Source organism: Pantherophis guttatus, chromosome 3 (assembly GCF_059756535.1).
Source record: "Pantherophis guttatus breed Tessera chromosome 3, ASM5975653v1, whole genome shotgun sequence".
NCBI classification, from domain to species: Eukaryota; Metazoa; Chordata; class Lepidosauria; order Squamata; family Colubridae; genus Pantherophis; species Pantherophis guttatus.
The window spans coordinates 18,357,685-18,376,804 of NC_142065.1; the positions used below are offsets into that span (position 1 = coordinate 18,357,685).

At 43.4% G+C, this 19,120-nt stretch overlaps 1 protein-coding gene across 1 annotated transcript; it reads right to left on the bottom strand.

Annotated features, from left to right (window-relative positions):
* Positions 1-1,364: 1,364 nt before the first annotated feature.
* On the bottom strand, positions 1,365-17,286 carry MIMS2 (mitochondrial inner membrane scaffold 2). The gene is made up of 3 exons (XM_034433042.3): positions 15,821-17,286; positions 4,755-4,927; positions 1,365-2,090 (listed from the first exon to the last, which is right to left on the bottom strand). Exons 1-3 carry the CDS (start codon positions 16,316-16,318, stop codon positions 1,874-1,876), a joined length of 888 nt encoding a protein of 295 aa, XP_034288933.2. The 5' UTR covers positions 16,319-17,286; the 3' UTR covers positions 1,365-1,873.
* Between the last annotated feature and the right edge of the window lie 1,834 nt (positions 17,287-19,120).

The following is a 19,120-nucleotide window of genomic DNA, read 5'->3' on the forward strand; positions in this document are numbered from 1 at the left end:
ATACAAGCCCTCTTTTTGGCATGTAGTGATTCCAGGCAATTCTGGAGTTATCCTGGGGTTATGATGAAAATTGGCACCAGGATTGCTGAAGCTAACTAAAGCAGTCATAAAAGTGTAATTTTGTGTGACAGCATCATTTGGTGATGGCAATCCCAGCACACCCTGTTAATGTAACCCCAGGACTTTGTGGGTTATTAAGCAAGGAGATGTGGGAATGTGTGGTTTTTGTAGCCTCTGGAAGCTTCTTCTGACTATAATGGTTACAAATCAAGAGCAGCCATTTTGCAGTAGGAAATATATAAACACTATAAATAGGCAAAAATACCATTTAAAGAACCAAACATTCCATATCACACCATACCAAACTCAAGAAAAATGGTGAATTCTAGCTTCTAATTGCCCCCTCCCATATTCTCAAATTGGCCACCTGCCCTATTATGTATGCTAATACTATTATCCAATGTCATTAAATTACTCAACCATTTTACTGTTTGGAAATCCTACCATGCCTGTAAACCAGGGGTGAAATGCTACCAGTTCAGCCGAACTGATAGCAGTGATGGTGCGTGGTTTGGAGATCTGGTAGTGGCAGCAGCGCAAGGCTCCGCCCACCCGCCTGGACATCATTACTTTCTGGTTTTAACCAGGAAGTAACCTGTTTTTGACACTTTGCCCTTGCGTAAAGGGTCCAAGCACGCACGCAGAGTGCGCACTTCCAAACCAGTAGGGAAGGTAAGTAGATTTCACCCCTGCTGTAAACTATTATGGGCAGCAAGTATCCAATACAGGTACTCCTTGACTTACGGCTGGTCAGTGTTTGAAGTCACTCCAGAACCTGAAAAAAAAGGACTTAAGATTCAGATTCAAAGTTCTTGCAGTTATGTAACCATGATTTACTATGTTTTTTTCTGAAAACTCGGATTTCCAGTTTTGGGGGGGGGGGGACCCAAAACAAACTCGGTTCTTTAACAACTGCAGCATTTACTTAATGGTGGCTGTTAAAAAAGGTTGAAAAATCCAGTTGGTTTATGTGACCTGTTTTATAATCATGACTTATAACCAAATCGCAGCGGTATGGTGGTAGGACAAGCACTACATGTACTGCTAAAAACTAGTTGCTACAATGTTTTGAAATACAAGAAATATAACTCCTTAGAATCGAGTACCATACTTATTCGTGTACGTATTTGTGTTTCTAGTCTTGTTTAAAATTGCTTTAACTTATTTGCAAAATCCTTGCACGTGAAAGGAAGCAAAGTGTAAGTGGAATAATGTCTAATCTGCATTCTAAATTCAATCAGTTCATTTAAAAGATGAGTTTGCAGAGAATATGGAAGGTTTAGAATCAGAACTGAAAGCACCACTTAGTCCACAGAGTTTACAGCTTTATTCAGTTCAAAAATCAAAATATGCTTGAAAGCATCCCAGAAAAAGGAAATACGAAATTGGGTTTCATTGTCAAATTGTTTTTAGGAAGTGTTTCTAGTCCTCAACTTGAACCTGCCTTCTGATCATTTATGCCTGTTCTTCAACATTTTCCACTGTGGGACAATCCTGAATAGGCCCATTGTTTAAAAAGTCTTCCTGCTCCATACAGATAATAGGCTCTAGTGGTGTGATCTGACATGTTTATCAGCGTACCCAATCCATAATTCTTCAGGGCATCAGTAAACAAACAATGTAGCTGAGCCACATAGACAGCAGTGTTTTCGAAGCAGTTACTGATTTCAGATAAAGCACATTCCCATCCTTTTGAAGAAAGAGATGGGGGGTGGGGGGCAGATTGCAAACAGACAAGCCAGAGAGCGCATTAGCTATTGAATGTTTCTAGGAAGAAACGATGGAGCGTCCTTTTAAATTCCAGGGAATAATTTCATGGGTTTGGAGACGGAGGCTTGAAAAATCCTATCTTCCGAAAGTAGCGAACGAGAAAGGGCACCGAGACTACGGTGATGCTGATCCGGACAGGAGCAAACAGTTTATGAATAGCATAGGCCAATACAAAAGTGCTTGTTCCAGCAGCTAGCTTGGATCGCACAAGGGCTTCATCAAATCCCAGCTTGAAGAGAATAGTGGTCATGTCCACTCCACTAAAAGGGAGAAGAAGAAACAGACGACATATTAATAGTGTGAAAGTGAATGATTTTGATGGGGTTTGTTTTGTTCGATTTTTTCCAAAAACTATATACAGGTACTCCTCAACTTAACCATTTGTTTAGTGATTGTTCAAAGTTTACAGTGAAACTTGAAAAAACTGACTTACAAGTGGTACCTGCACTTATGACTGCAACCCACCGTCCTGTAATCAATTTGGATACTTGGCAACCAGGCATATATTTACAAAGGTTGCAGCATTCTGGGATCATGGGATCACTATTTACGACCTTCCTGGCTGGCTTTGACCAGCAGAGTCAATGGAGGAAGCTGAATTCGCTTAATGACTCTCTGATTCACTTAACAATGCAGTAATTCGCCTAACCATGGCAAAAAAGATCATAAAATCAGGCGTGACTCGCTGTACAACCACTTTGCTTAGCAACAAAAATTCCAGTCCCAGTTGTGGTTGTAAAGGAAATCTTGGCTGTGTTCCTGTTCAAGTTCATCCAATCTGAAACAAACACTTCATAGGTATGGTAGAAAACTATAAATTCAGTGTATCCCTCAGGCCTGGAGAAGACTATTCCATGGTTCAGATGACTACAGGTAGGCCAGATTGCGCCTCCTTTATTTTCATGCACCTATGAATATGGGGACATACGTCTGCTCTATCTCTGATTGAATTGTGAGATTTGTATCCTGGTTTGTTAAATAACCTGAATGAGAAGAAAACTGGTGATGTGGAGTAAGGTTATGGCAAGCTTCAGAGAGCCAAGCTAGCCACTCAGTCTAGCTAGAAGTGTTTCTCAATCTTAGCAACTGGGGCATTCTGGGAATTGTAGTCCACACATCTTAAAGAGTTTCTGAGATTAGAAAATATTCCTCTAGAGCAGTGGTCCCCAACCTTTTTATCGCCGCGGCCCGCTGAGCGCGCGCAGGGGTGGGGCCACGGCCCAGGAGCCTTTGCGCAGGCCCATTGCGCACGGCCCAGGAGCCTTTGCGCAGGCCCATTGCGCACGGCCCAGGAGCCTTTGCGCAGGCCCATTGCGCACGGCCCAGGAGCCTTTGCGCAGGCCCATTGCGCACGGCCCAGGAGCCTTTGCGCAGGCCCATTGCGCACGGCCCAGGAGCTTTTGCGCAGGCCCATTGCGCACGGCCCAGGAGCCTTTGCGCTGAAGCGTTCCTGTCCCCCGGCCGCTGCGCGGCCCGGTGCCAGGTACTCCACGGCCCGGCACCGGTCCGCGGACCGGGGGTTGGGGACCACTGCTCTAGAGCAGGGGTTGGCAACCTTAAACACTCAAAGAGCCACAAAGGTCCTAACCAGAAGCCCCCCATTCAATTCTGGAGCCAATCGGAAGTCCAGTTCCCCCATCAGAGTCTCCTCCTAGCGTGGGGTCCTTTTTCCTCTGCCAACTGGAAGTCCGGTCCGATTCCCCCACCACAGAGCCCCCTCCTAGCATAGCATCCTTTTTCCTCTACCTGAACTAACTGAAAGCCCTATCAATTGTGGAGCCAACCAGCGACAGGGAGCCGCAGCAGAGGGTTGAAAGAGCCACATGCGGCTCCAGAGCCGCGGGTTGCTGACCCCTGCTCTAGAACAGGCTGTCAAACTCACGGCTCATGAGCCGATGCATCATGCACTGGCCATGCCCATGCCCGGTTTAGCAAAGGAGGGGAAAGTTCTGATATGTCATGTGACACTGCTGTGACAATGTGAGTTTGACACCCCTGCTTTAGAGCCTCCTGTGAGTCACCTATTAGACGGAGGCAAGGGCTGCAGACATTAACACTGTGTTTGTAGCATTTATTATTACTACTAATTTGAATTTATTAGCTACCCAACCCCAATGGTCCTTGCCAAAGGCAGAAGTTGAATGATTTTGGTATGAGCTACTGTAAAGGGATTCCTGGGTGGACAAAACTGGTTTGAGTTAAAAGCCCTCCGAATTGGGTGGTTCTGGCTAGTGCTACAGGCTGTCCAATCTGGTAGCAGTCAGGGATGGAAGAGAAAATTGAGGATTCTCAATAGTCCGAAGTAATTTGGAGCTGCCCAAATTCCAGCAGGCCTAAATTCAATGTTTAAGATTATTGTAAACTCACTGAATGTTTTGGCATGGCCCAAAGTTACGACAGCACTAAAAAAAGTGACATGACCATTTTTCACAGTTACAACTTTTGTAGCATCCCCCATGTAGCATCCCCATGGCAACGTGATCAAAATTCAGATGTCTGGCAATTGGTTCATATTTGTGATAATTGCTGTGTCTTGGGGGTCTTGTGATCACCTTTTGCGACCTTCTGATAAGCAAAGTCAATCGGATAATCCGATTCACTGAACAACTGGGTTACTAACTTAACAACTGCAGTGATTCGCTTAACAACTGTGGCAAGAAATGTCGTAAGATGGAGCAAAACTCAACAAACGTCTTGCTTAACAACAGAAATTTTGGGCTCAATTGTGGTCGTAAATTGAGGATGACCTGTATACTGAAGATAAAATTCAGCTTAACAGTTTTTAAATTAAACAAAAAAAAAAAAGACCTCATTTTCTCTTTGTAAATGCAAGAAGATCAGAAAGGGAGAGCATGCAAACCTGATTTACAGTATAGTGATCAAACTTCTAATGCACCAATAACAGCAACAGTCATAATACTTACCTTGACACAATGAGATAAAACATCCCCAGAGATATCAAAGAAATCCCAATATGAAACGTTACTCCAACAGCTCCATATTCCTTAAAAATTTTCTTCAACTGATGTGATTTATTTGGTTTCTTCCCATTTTCCTGACTGGGATCTGTGACATTTTCCGGAGATGTACCTGTAATCTGAATATTGGAGGTAAGTAAGAGAGAAAGAAGACTGATTGTTATTACCATACAAATAAGCCATTTTGTTTCTAGAGTAACTTATTTTAGAGCATGTTTATTTCATCATTAGGGACGCGGTGGCTCAGTGGCTAAGACGCTGAACTTGTCGATCAAAAGGTTGACAGTTCCGCGGTTCGAATCCATAGTGCCGCGTAACGGGGTGAGCTCCCGTTACTTGACCCAGCTTCTGCCAACCTAGCAGTTCAAAAGCATGTAAAAAATGCAAGTAGAAAAATAGGGACCACCTTTGGTGGGAAGATAACAGCGTTCCGTGTGCCTTTGGTGTTTAGTCATGCCGGCCACATGACTACAGAAACGTCTTCGGACAGCGCTGGCTCTTCGGATTTGAAACGGAGATGAGCACCACCCCCTAGAGTCGGGAACAACTAGCACATATGTGCGAGGGGAACCTTTACCTTATTTCATCATTTGGATCCTGTAATTTATGGTGCAGTTTATTCAAACATATTACAAACCGCTGGTATATAACAGTTGGCTCTTTTACCCTGCCTATAGTATTCCTATTTATCATATACCGACTGTTAAAACTGAGCTGACATAAATGGTCATTATTAGCCCCTATCCCCAAATTTCAACCAGCATTACAAGTGGTCCTCATTTACACTGACTGCCTTGTTTTGCAACTGTTTGCGGTTACAATGGTTATGAAAAAGTAACTTGACAACCAGTCCTTGCACTTACAACATTTGCAGGTCTAGAAAGGAAAAGAAAGCTGAAGGAAGATCACAAGCACAGTTGTGGATTACTTAGCAACTATTTTGGTTACTGACCGAGTTGCCAGTCCCCATTATGGTCGCTAAATGAGATCTACCTGTATTTGAAATCAGTGGCTGAAAGTAGGAGTAGCTATGGTTGCAGGGTGGAGATATATTTCTACTATTTCTTCCCCTTGGTTAAGGATGCTGTTTTCTCTTTGGGTTTTTCCTTCATTTTTATGTAAAATCTATTTGAGAGCTAATACTTCAGAAATGATGGGAAAATTCCAGCAATTGGAGGACGACCTTCAGAAAGATTGCTGTGAAAGGATACAAATAGAGATTTAAGGTCACAGAAAGGAATACTTTGTGCCTACTTCGATTGAGGTCTTTAAGGAGTTGTTGTTGGTTCCTCATTTCCCAAACTCACTGATCGCCAGTTTAACTCATTTTTGTGTTGACTTGAAGTTAATTTGTTTTATTCTGTTTTTATAGTTTTGTAACTCATCTGTAGGAAGGTTACAGGTTACAGGTTACAAAGGTTGGCCTCTACAGGTACGACCCCAACGAGGCCCAAAATTTATGTTGCTAACTGAAACATTTGTTAAGTGAGTTTTCCCCCTTTTATGCCTTTTCTTGCCACAGCTGTTAAGTGAATCACTGCAGTTGTTAAATTGGTTGGTTGTTAGACATCCGAGATCTGAATGAATGAAATAGCCTTATTAAATACTTTGTTCGTTACATACACTAGTTTTGTGTTCCCTTTAGTTGTTTGAGCAGTGTATACACTACTGTATGTAAAGAACAAAGTATTTAATAAGGCTATTTCATTCATTCAGATCTCGAATGTCTTCTGCTTGTGTTCCCTTTATTTTTTTGATACACACACACACACGTACACCTTTGCAAATGTATTTCCTCTGCATGTACATTTAAAGCACCAAAATAGTGGACTATTATAATGCATGGTTCCAATCTTCTTTCCTGATTATTCCAGAGCTGATTGCAAGTAGACAGCTAAGAACCTGAGTCTAGGTCTAGATCAGGAGTGTCAAATTCGATTTCATTGAGGGATGCATCAGAGTTGTGTTTGACCTCGGAAGGCCAGGGGTGTATGGGAGGGTGTGGTGTGGCGTGGCGTGGGGGCATAGCCTTGGTGGATGTGATACAGGACCGCACCTCTGCACACATGGTTTTATACAATTATAAAAATAGGCGTACATTATTGTGATTTTGTTTTTTTAATACATACTTGATCTACTTGATCACCCTATGAGAGAGAGACCAGATCAAGAAACTGACCCCATAGGAAGACTAGAACCATAAATTATTGACATAGGCTACAGAAGCAGAATCTTGCAAGCCTGAAAGGTAAAATATTTTACCTTTCCTCCCTTTTATAACCATCTGAGTCAAGGATGGCCTCCTGCAGCACTCTGGTAGCCAAAATGGGATGCGGGGGGCCCGCATGCAGGAGGCCATCCAGGCCCAGAATGGAGCATGGGCCCCATTTTCAGTAGCAGAGGCACCACGCGCCGGTCGTTTGTTATTTCCAAGCCGGCCCCGTGGGCCAGATCTAAGCACCTCGCCGGTCTGATCCAGCCGCGGGCCTTGAGTTTGACACCCCTGGTCTAGATCAAAACAATGTTTTTTTCCCCAAAGAATCTGCAAATCCTGGGAGAAGAAAGGGACTTCTGTACTGCTGCAGGCAACGTGCACAGTAATGCTTGTCACCGCTTAGAGGACGCTGGTGTAAAATAACTCTTCTGGGAACAAAGCTTTGGCTCTCCTGCTGCGTAATGCTCATAACAAACCATGGCAGATTGCGGAAAGGAAATGGTTGGCGATAACTTGCAAACAACACTCTTTGCTAGGCAGCTGAAGAAATAAAATGTTACATGGATTTCACAACAGCTCGCTGGGGTCAGAGAGACAGCAACGATAGCATTCATCCTAGCTTTTTAATGAAAAGTTTGCAAATTAGCCAAGCTTCTGTTTTAACATTAACACTGAGTCAAGTACTCTGGGAGCCTACAAATTTGAATAAATTTCCCCAAAGGTCATGCCTTTGGGGAAAATCAATTAAATTATCTCAGTAGTAAATAATGTGTGTGTGTGGTGTGTTAAGAAACAGGAGAGGCATTGAAGAGCAAAGAGGAATCTGGGAAAATAGGAAATCTAGCAGAACCTAGTGCATATTGTCCCCCAACAGTTCTTCCATAGATTTCAATTTAAAAAAAAAAACCTTAGGAGAGTGATTTGAGCCATTATCATGGATAGTAAGGAAAGATGCTTTTAAAAAATATTTTAAATGTGTTACATTGCAGGCTTATTTTTATTTTAGAAAATTTATATTGCTGGCTAACTCGTCCATGGCGACTCAAGATGGCTTATACACAATATAAATAGTTTGAAAACTACTGTTTTGCATTACTTATTTTAATACTGTATTTTAAATTATTTTAAATAATTGTATATTAATTTTTTTTATTTAAATTTTTATATTTAAATTATTTTATAGCATATCCATATGCTATAAAACTTGATGTTCAGGGGTTCCATGGACCTTTTAAAATTATAATTTATTTTTTAAAAAATGGTTGCACATAGGGGTGGGCTGCTGGGTGTTCGCAGGGGTTCGGGAGAACCTCTAGCTAAGATTCTGTGCAGTTCGGAGAACCCCCATATCCCATTCCTGGCTGGCCCTGCCCTGCCCAGCCCGCCCAGCCCAGGAATCCCCACACAGCCCGTTTTGGATGCAGGTAAGTGCAGGGCGTGCACAAGGCTCGGGGAAGGGGAAAAACGGGCCTACTGGAAGTTCAGAAACGGGCCCGTTTCCGGCCTCCAGAGGGCCTCCGGAGCCTTGGGAGGCTGTTTTCACCTCCTGGAGACTCGAAGAAAGCCTCCGGAGCCCAGGGAGGGCAAAAATGATTCCCCTCCCCACCGTGGTGCTGGAGGCCAACTAGGCCACACCCACCATGGCCACGCCCACCCAGCAACCGGACAGAGAACCCCTTGTTAAAATTTTTGAAGCCCATCCCTGGTTGCACACTAATATACACCTCAGCCTTTCTTATATTCCATCACAACGGAAGCTTCACAAATTTCCCAGCAGCCACTTCAGCCACTATAGCAGCCACTTCACTGCTGGAAACGTGAAAATGAAGTCTCACACATATGGAGGGCACTGAATTGGAAAAAGCTGTTAGACCTGCCTGATTGGCACAATTTACAATCCATAAAATAAGTCAGCTAAGCAGAAGAAGTGATAGGCATAATTCTTTTTTAATGATGCGTAAAGGCAGGTCTCCCTCTGTGCTAGGTAAGTGGCTTCAGACAAGGATAACCTGAGATCATCACAAAGCTTTAGTATACAGAAAGCAATTGAATGTGGACTTTTCTTTGACAAGAAAATTCACTGTTGTGCTGCAGGAAATAGTAATATAAACAATTACACTAGTATGTTTCTAATTAAGGTCAACACACATCTCTAATTCATTTCCACTTCGAAATAGATATTAAGTGAAACTTTAGTGCATTTTATTTGTTAGATTTTTATCCTGCCTTTATTACTTTATTTGTAACTCAAGGCAGTGAACATACCTAATACTCCTTCCTCCTCTTATTTTCCCACAACAACAACCCTGTGAGGTTCTAAACTAGCACCTTAACCACTATACCAAAATAGCTCTTATTTTGCTATTATCCCATGTTCAGGCACAGTGTCATAGGCCTTTATTCCTGTATTCAGTTCATAGGCTGCCAGATTCCCAATGACTCTGGGCACCTTACGATTACAAATAATTATTAGTTTTTATCCCAAAGTTATAATTGCACTCAACAATAAACTAAAGGGCCACCATCCGTGAGCTGTTGGACAGCATTACTTGGTCTGTTGTGTGGATGTTTGGGTGGTTTAGGGGTGGGGAATTTGTGGTGGGCGGAAGTGTGTTTGGGGATTGTTATGTATGTTGGACCTGGTCTTTGGGTGCTAAGTGAATTTCGTTGTATGGGTATACTGTGTATACACGTACAGTGACAATGAAGTAGTCATTATTATTATTATTATTACTATTATTACTATTATTATTATTATTATTATTAATATTAATATTATTAATAATAATAATCATAAAACACCCCTCCCCCCAAAATACATATAAACAAAGAAAACCCATTCAACAGGGGTTCAAACATCACTCTACCTCACACTGGGAAAATAGACAGGCCTTTAATAGCTTCTGAAAGTTTTTAGGATGGAAGCCATCAAGAACCAGAAATTAATCCACACATAGGAGAAGCAAGTTTGTGGGAAGAGCACAGAGGTGGGTTTCAGCAGGTTCTGACCAGTACTGGAGAACCGGTAGCAGAAATTTTGAGTAGTTCAGAGAACCGGTAGTAAAAATTCTGACTGGCCCCGCCCTCATCTATTCTCGGCCTCCCAAGTCCCAGCTGATCAGGAGGAAATGAGGATTTTGCAGTAACGTTCCCCTGGACTGGGGATGGAATGGAGATTTTACAGTATCCTTTCCCTGGAGTGGGGTGGGAATGGAGATTTTACAGTATCCTTCACCTACCATGCCCACCAAACCATGCCATGCCTACCAAGCTACGCCCACAGAACTGGTAGTAAAAAAATTTGAAACCCACCACTGGAAGAGCATATTTAAAATGTTCAGAAGCTATGGCTTGCATACCCATAGAATGGCTTGCTGTGGCAGAGTTGCAAATTCATTTTAAAAAAGCTGTAGATTTTGATATGGAACAATATTATCCTCTAAATCATCTGTCAATTGACTACATGCTGAGAGGCATTGCTGGTCTCCTAAGTTCTCTCCCATCTACTGTAATATAATTTGTAAAATAGCACAACTGATTGTTAAACTGCATTGTTATCACTCTACTGAAGATGTTAAGTTTAGTCACCAGAGATTTATTGATTTGCTGACTAGATTTAAGGCAATGGAGAGCATTGGGCTTGATCTTGACAAAACAAGAGTTTTCTTAAAAAGGATGCGGTGGCCCAGTGGCTAAGATGTTGAGCTTGTTGATCGAAAGATCGGCAGTTCAGCGGTTCGAATCCCTAGTGCCACATAACGGGGTGAGCTCCTGTTCCTTGTCCCAGCTTCTGCCAATCTAGCAGTTCGAAAGCAGGTAAAAAATGCAAGTAGAAAAATAGGGATCACCTTTGGTGGGAAGCTAACAGTGTTCTGTGCGCCTTGGGCGTTTAGTCAAAGCCACACGGCCACATGACCACGGCGACGTCTTCGGCAGCACTGACTCTTCGGCTTTGAAATGAGATGAGCACCGCCCCCTAGAGTCGGGAACGACTAGCACATATGTGCAAGGGGAACCTTTATCCTTTACCTTACAATGCTCTAGTCTACATTCAGTAGAATTGAAAACTCTGTGAGACAGAAAAAGCAGGGAAGGTTTGACTACTAATGTGCCTGCAGATGATGATTTTTTTCCAATTATTCTTCCTACAATACGCTGAAATCAAAATGTTATTAAAGGGTATAATTAGCTAATTTAGCTTTATTGTTTGTTGCTGTCAAGTTGATGTTGACTCATGGTAACCCTGTGGATAATTGCCCTGAACTGTGTTCTCTCTTCAGTTGGGTGGCTAATGGTAGCTAAAGTGGCATCCATAGCTACAATTCTTCCATTGCATTGACTCTTCCTCTTTAATGCTTTCTTCAATATATTTGATTATTATTATTATTTTTTGCATGGCATAACCCCAATACAAAAGTTGTGATTTTAAAATTCTAATGAAAGCTCAGGCTTGATTTCTTCCAAAATTGATTGATTTGTCCATTAGGTAATCTAGGGTGCCCACAATAGCTTTTGTCAGTATCACAATTCAAAGGTATCTATTATCTTCCTGTCTTATTTCTTGATGGCCAAACTTTCACATCTATCGAGTGACTATTTGCCATCAAGTTGCTGTAAACTCTTAGCAGCTATGTAGATTCTCTCCATGTCCCAGAATGGTGAGAACGGGGACAGTGCAATGGTAGAGTTTAGTCTCCTTGAATTTTCTCAAGGTCTTAGATGACTCCAATTTTCTGCATTATTATCAGGCAGTGAAAAAACAATTGTCCAGCTGGAGATATGCTTGCTACTTTGGGGTGAATGTTTTTCAAAAGAAGATATTCCTCATTGTAACAACTTTGCAGAAATATTTTTTTTTACTGTTTGCTTCCAGATTAGATTCTGAGGGTTCTCCGGACAAGGCCATCCTTTAGGTATTCGAAGGCCCTTGCTCTTAAACCAGTCACTTCCCTAACACAAGCCCAGAAGAGGAAAGGTCAGAGCAAGGCAAAGAGCCTGTGATGTTGCTAGACACAAAGCAGGCCTGTGATTTGGGGAAGAGGGTATAAGGGGCCTTGGTGGCGCAGCGGACTAAACTGCTGTTAAAGTAGCACTTAGCTACCAGCTGCCTGCAATTACTGAGAGTTCAATTCTCACCAGGCTCAAGGTTGACTCAGCCTTCCATCCTTCCGAGGTAGGTAAAATGAGAACCCGGTTTGTGGGGGCAATAAGCTGACTTTGTATAAAATAGAACACCCCTTGGGGCGGCCAAAAAGCTCGACTAAGCAGGTATATACAAAAGTATGAAGGCTATTGCTTAAAAGCATTGTAAACCACCCTGAGTCTCCAGAGAAGGGCGGCATATAAATCGAACCAATAAATAAATAAATAAAAAATAATTCAGTCAGAGAGAATATCTAGACTTTCTAGAGCAGAGATGGCAAACCTGTATATGATATTTTGGATGACAAGCCAGTACTTATCAATGCCCAACAATTATTCCCAAAAATCTGCCTTGTTCTTGCACATCTGTCCCAAAGGTGCTTTTTCAAGAGGCAATTGGACTTTCTGTTTTTTCTTTGAAGATGTTTCGCTTTTCATCCATGAAGTTTCTTCAGCTCTGGCTGGATGGTGGGGAATGAAAAAGCACCTTTGGGACAACTATCATCTGGATGACTGAGAATCTCCATAGACATTGTTCTTGCACAATTTTCAGAGTCTCTGGAGGCCGCATGAAAATGGACGTGCTCTCCTGTGGCTTCTTGAAGTCGCACAAGAATGGGGCATCCTTTCGTCTGGTTTTTGGAGGCTACAGTGGCCATGGGAGAGCATTCTCCCAAGATCTTGTGTGTCCCAGAGCAACCTCAAGTAGGCTGCAGAGGTCTGTCAACAGAGAGAACATTATCTGAAGGTAAGCAGCATGTGGCAGAACCTGGAGAGTGCCAAACTGCAGGGGCAATCACCCCATTCCCCAAGTCTCGCATGTCTTGGGGAATTTATTTATTTATTTATTTATTTATTGGTTTGATTTATATGCCGCCCTTCTCCGGAGACTCAGGGCGGCTTACAATGAGTTAAGCAATAGCCTTCATACTTTTGTATATACCTGCTTAGTAGGGCTGTGAGGCGGCCATTTTTGAAGAGCAGTGGTAGTGCTAGAGACGAGGTTGAGTTCTGGGCCTCTACTGCAGGCCCAGGCTTGGTGCCGCCGCCGAATGCTGTTGTTCAGGGTGGCTTAGTTGGGGTGCATGTGTAGATGATTGTTTCGCTTTTGTTTAGGTTGTATGTGTACATCTCATGGTAGCAGAGTCAAATTAGGGCACTTTCTGAATTTGTGATACGTCAAGCCAAAAGGTTTGCCACCACTGTTATAGAGCCAAAACATAAGGTATCTTAGACAGCAATTCCTCCTCCAATTTAGCCAGTGACTGGGCTCAGTGAGCTTCCAATGGCTGAGAGTTGTTTTGAACTGAGTCTCTTCCATCCTAGGCCCGAGCTACTACAGCATACTGTACTGCCTTTCTGTCGACATACACAAGGTCTCGAGTTCAAGAGGTGGTTTCTAGAGCTGAAAGGATAAGAAAATGGTGCTGAGGGTAACTTTGGCCCAAGATCCTGCAAAAGGGAAAAGGCTCAGTGAAGCCTGAGTTCCTTTCTATAAGTTCACACTTACAGCCAACATTTCTTACAAGAGAAGCCAAACAGCTAAAAAAAACCTCCCTCATGTAAAATAGATCTCTCTGACCAACTTTATTAAACTAATCCTTGGATATCTCCAGAAGGTAAATACAAGCCCTGTTTCTTCCACTGCTCCTCCTTATGCACAAAGGAATTTTAATTAATTAAATTGAATCTGACTTTTTCATAACAAATAGTTCTCAGAAAGGCTGACATTAAGATATATTTAAAAATAGTAAATTATAATTAAAGTCCAGGAGTTCATCCGGTCTTCTAATATTGCTTTATTGCATTTTTATGCTGTCAAATCCATTTAGATTTCAGCATTAGCTGAAAAAGCCAAAAGCCTATCTAAATAAAAACATTTTTCTCCAAGTTTTGGTGCTGCTTTCTTATTATTTTTGTGCTGCTAGATTGCTTTATTATCTATTGTTTTATTATTTATTATTTGAGTATCTATCTATTGTTGGATATCATTTCAACAGAAAAGCAAAAAAAACAGTGGTTGCATCCCACATTATTCTTAACCTGGTTTCTGAATTACTCCATCACCTGTGTTTACACAATCCAATGAATTGTAAATTCAGTGGGTTGATTGGAATGTACAGAACGTTTCCAAAAATGCAAAACAAAATTACCACCAAGCTAACTTATCATGTTACTTCAAATTACTCTTCTAAGCCTTTATCCGATTGCTTAAACATGTTGCGTGTAAAGTAAGACAGAAGGAATTTGTTGTTTTTTCTGGAACATATATATTGTAAGATGACTGTAAAAAATAAGCAAACAAACACAAAAGTCTTATAGTGCAGCAATTTTGACAACCTTGCCCCACACTGATAATTGTGGCCTATAACCTAAATACATAAAATAATGATGGAATTGTAATTCTACCTCTTTCTGGCAGGCTCCAGATAATAGAAAACTGGTGTAAACTGTGAGTTCAAGGCAGATAAGTGACAACTGCCCTTCCCCCCCCCCCCCCCAGTCTCACACTTTTATCTGTAGCATGCACACAAGGCAAACCTCTCCCAAAGGATAGCTGAGCAAACTAGGGAGATGCAGCAGAATTCTCCAGTTCAAACCTGTTAAATATTATTAAAGAGAAGGGGAGTTAAGTGCTAAATCACGTTTTACTCGAATCCAAATCTACTAACATAAAAAAAAGTTTACATTAAAAAAAATTGTTTAGAAACCTGCTGTCCAATACAGCATAATATAATATAATATAATATAATATAATATAATATAATATAATATAATATAATATAATATAATATAATATAATAAATAATAATATTGATATATTGATATAATATAATATAATATAATATAATATAATATAATAGCATAGCATAGCATAATAGTCTAACTAGGTAGCTCAGTGGCCAAGACAGAGCTCCTCGATCAGAAAGGTTGGCAGTTTGGAGGTTCGAGTCCCTAGTACAGGTCTCCTGAGAGAGCAGGGGGTTGGACTAGATGACCTCCAAGATCCCTTCCAACTCTGTTACTGTTACACTTTCTGAAGGTGCTCAGAAAAATCTTCCTGTTTCACCTTCCGGGCAATTTTCAATGAAGGGAAATAAAATACGTGCCCTTGTTTCTCTAATAATCCCTTATTATTATTGAGACTGAATTCACAAGACATGGAAACCAAGTTGTTGACACTTCCGTGTTAAGCCAGCCCAAGTCCCCAAGGGATAGACATCCCGATCCTCGAACTACACAGGTGTCACGTACGCAAAACTCTCTGATCTTAAAAAGTGGCCGCTTCACTCATACCGAAGGCGAAGGCAGCATTGTGGGTCACCCCAGTGGTGAAATCCAAATTTTTTTACTACCGGTTCTGTGGGTGTGGCTTGGTGGGCATGGCAGGGGAAGGATACTACAAAATCCCCATTCCCACCCCACTCCTGGAGGAAGGATATTGCAAAATCTCCATTCCCACCCCACTCTGGGGCCAGCCAGAGGTGGCAATTGCCTGTTCTCCGAACTGCTCAAAATTTCTGCTACCGGTTCTCCAGAACCTGCTGGATTTCACCCCTGGGTCACCCTGATCTCCAGCCCTAACGCACCACCGGGGACCCCTTTCTGCCAATGCAAGCGCGCATTTCCCACGCGCGGCCCGTCATTCACCCACTTTGGGAGGTGCGAGGTTGCCGCGGGATCCCGCGCCGCGGCTCTCCTCTCCGCCGGCAGGGAAGTCGCCCTTTGCCGCATGCCAGGCTATCTCGGGGCTCAGCAGCTTGGGATCCACCGCCGGCGTTTCCAGCTGACCGTACGGGCGGCGCAGCGGCTCAGTTCCGCTGCGGAAGGGACCCCCGGCCGCCGCCGGGAGCGCAAAGCCAGCGGGCTGCTGTAGCAGCAGCAGCAGCCCCGATTCCCGCAAGAGGCGGCGCAGGAGCCGGAGACCGCTTGGCTGGTGCCCTGGGCCGGGAAGCGGATTCTCCTCTGCCCAGCTGAGCTGTGCCTGGCCCGGCAGGAACCCAGGCGCAGCGCCGCCGGCCCCAACTGCCCCCGATCGGAGGCTGCCTCCCGTGCCAGCTGCTTGGTCCGAAGCAAAGCGCCCGCCGATGGCTTGGAAAGCTCCCCTGGGCAAAAACGGAGCCAGGGCGCAAGGCTGGCCTAGCCAACGCATGGCAGCCGGAGGTGCTGACCCGGCGCAGCCCTCCCTGCCCGGCGCTTCTGGAGCGAGGAAGGCGGCACCTCAACCCCGAGAGAGAAGGGAAACAGCCACCCACGGCCCTCCCTCCTTTAAAGGGCCAGCGGCGGCTTCCCGGCTAGATTTCGCCTTCCAAAACAAATCCACCAAGGAGACACGCCGGCTTTCTGGCTTGGTTTTTTTTTGCACTTTTCTCCGCTGCTTGCCGGCTGCGTTCGCACCTGGGGTTCTTTACCCGAAAGGGGTCGGCTCTATTTTGCCTTGACGACCTGGGTGAACCACAGCTAATGGTTGAGGCTTCCCAGCCCATCCTCCCTCGGTATTTATTACGAACTCTATTTAATTTTAATTTAATTTAATTTCCAATTTATATACCGCCCTTCTCCCTGAGGACTCAGGGCGGTGTACAGCCAAGATAAAAAACATAGGATACAAATATTAAAACATTTAAAAATATATATAAATTTTGGCCCGAAAGTTAAGAATCACAAACTAATTAAAAGAATTTAAAAATTTCTTCTAAGCCAACCCGGCTTGCTGAAAAAGATGGGTTTTCAGGGAACGACGGAAGGCATTGAGGTCCTGGATTCTTCTTATCTCCGGGGGCAACTGATTCCAGAGGGTGGGAGCCCCCACAGAGAAGGCCCTCCCCCTGGGGGCCACCAGCCTACATTGTTTGGCTGATGGCACCCTGAGGAGGCCCTCTCTGCGGGAGCGCACGGGTCGATGGTAGGTCGTCGGTAGCAGCAGGCGGTCTCGGAGATAGCTAGGCCCTATGCCATGGAGCGCTTTAAAGATGATGACCAACACCTTGAAGCGCACCCGGAAGACCACCGGGAGCCAGTGCAGCTCGCGCAGGAGCGGTGTTACATGGGAGCGCCATGTTGCTCCCATCACTACCCGCGCTGCTGCATTCTGGACCAGCTGGAGCCTCCGGGTGCTCTTCAAGGGGAGCCCCATGTAGAGAGCGTTGCAGTAGTCAAGGCGAGAGGTGACGAGGGCGTGAGTGACTGTGCACAAGGAATCCCAATCAAGAAAGGGCCGCAACTGGCGAATCAGGCGAACCTGATAAAAGGTCCCCCTGGTAACAGCCGTTAGATGTTCCTCCAAAGACAGCTGAAGCAAATCCTAGCCAATCATAATAAGTGGATAAACGTGTTCCTTTTTTTTGTTTCCTTCACTGAAAGGGCCCTTGGTAAACCCTGTCCCAGTTCAGGAAAGAGCCTCGTGCGTTTGGGGACCCTGAGAAATTCCAGGGTCAACACAACCCCGGAGCAATTGACAAGTTTTACTACTAATTACACCACACTATCTATTCATCTGTTTTATGAACACACAAACCATAAATATTACCAAGAAATCAAGCGCTAGTTGACAAGAAATAAGTGTTTCATTTCTTACAAGATATCTGTCAGGTTTCGATGCTATCTCAAAATAAATGACTTTCCAAACTGCCGATCTTTAAGGAAATTTTCTCCTTATTCGAGCACAGCAATCTGATCCTGGCTCTTTCGCGGTCAGTACTGACCTTTGCCCCCCAATCCCTCCCTTTCCGTTCCCCAATTCTCTGCTTCTCATTGGCTATCTTCCAAGTCACTTTCCTGATCCCTTGTTCGTCAGATCACAGGAATGTCTCCCCCCCTCTGCCATCTCCGAGGAGACAGAATCTTCAAAGGGATTTAGTAGGCAAAAGTTCAGGCTTCTCCTCTCTTTATTATATGTCAGTGCTGGGACGCTGACAATATCTGACATCTCATAATGCTGACCACAGCTGACCAGTTGGAAAGAGTTGATAGATTTCCCTTTATTTCGAGGCCCTTCCTTCCTTCCTTCCTTCTAGGCCCTCACTCCATCCTGTGGCTATCCTTTTAATTTCTAGTCACATTTGGATTGCTCGGGGTCAAGAAAGGAAATTAAAATGGTAACTATAAATTTGAATAGAATAGAATAGAACAGAATAGAACAGAACAGAACAGAATAGAACAGAACAGAATTTTTTATTGGCCAAGTGTGATTGGACACACAAGGAATTTGTCTTGGTGCATACGCTCTCAATGTACATAAAAGAAAAGATACGTGCTGGCAGTCAAAGAAAGTTTCTTGGCTAGGTGCAGATAAAATGATCATGAAGCTTCCGCCTTCCTAGCCCTATATATTAAAAACATAAGTAACTAGATTGGATTGGATTCCTATGAGCAGTCTCAACTCTGGGGTGAAGTGTAAACTCCTCCTGAACTCTAGAGTATGGCTGACACCCCAATCTTCTCAAGTCCCCTGCCTTCAGATTTTTAATGTGACAGAAGGGGAAAATATTAATTGCATTAGTAATAATCCTAACTATGTTTAGTTAATCAACTTTAGCTTGGAATCTGATTCTTAACATTTTTTGTTTCAGATTTTTCTATTTTGCCATTCTACTCAAAGGGTGGAAATGGCCCATACAAGTAGTCTTTGACTTACAACAGTTAATTTAGTGACCGTTCCAAGTTACGATGACACTGAAAAAGTGATTTTCAATCATTTTACACACTTAGGAACATTGCAGTATCCCCATGGTCACGGGATCAAAATTTGGACACTTACAACAATTGCAGTTTATTATTTATTTAGTGTATGGCATGTGTTAGCCAGGGATCACTGAGGTAGCTGGCTGCCTCTGTGAAAGGAATTTTTTCGGGTGCTGTTATCTTTACCTGCAGGACGCCTGAATGCTGGTAGGCAATCGGGGGATGATTGCAATGTCCTTGCTCATGTGATCACCTTTTGTGACCTTACTAG

What these genes read in the sequence shown, in the direction of transcription:
- MIMS2 (XM_034433042.3), bottom strand. Translation starts at nt 16,318, where the DNA reads ATGCGTTGGCTAGGCCAGCCTTGCGCCCTGGCTCCGTTTTTGCCCAGG. An exon ending in GCAACCTCGCACCTCCCAAA is followed by an intron (nt 4,928 to 15,820) that starts GTGGGTGAATGA and finishes TCCAATATTCAG; the next exon opens with ATTACAGGTACATCTCCGGA. An exon ending in TTTTATCTCATTGTGTCAAG is followed by an intron (nt 2,091 to 4,754) that starts GTAAGTATTATG and finishes TCTCCCTTTTAG; the next exon opens with TGGAGTGGACATGACCACTA.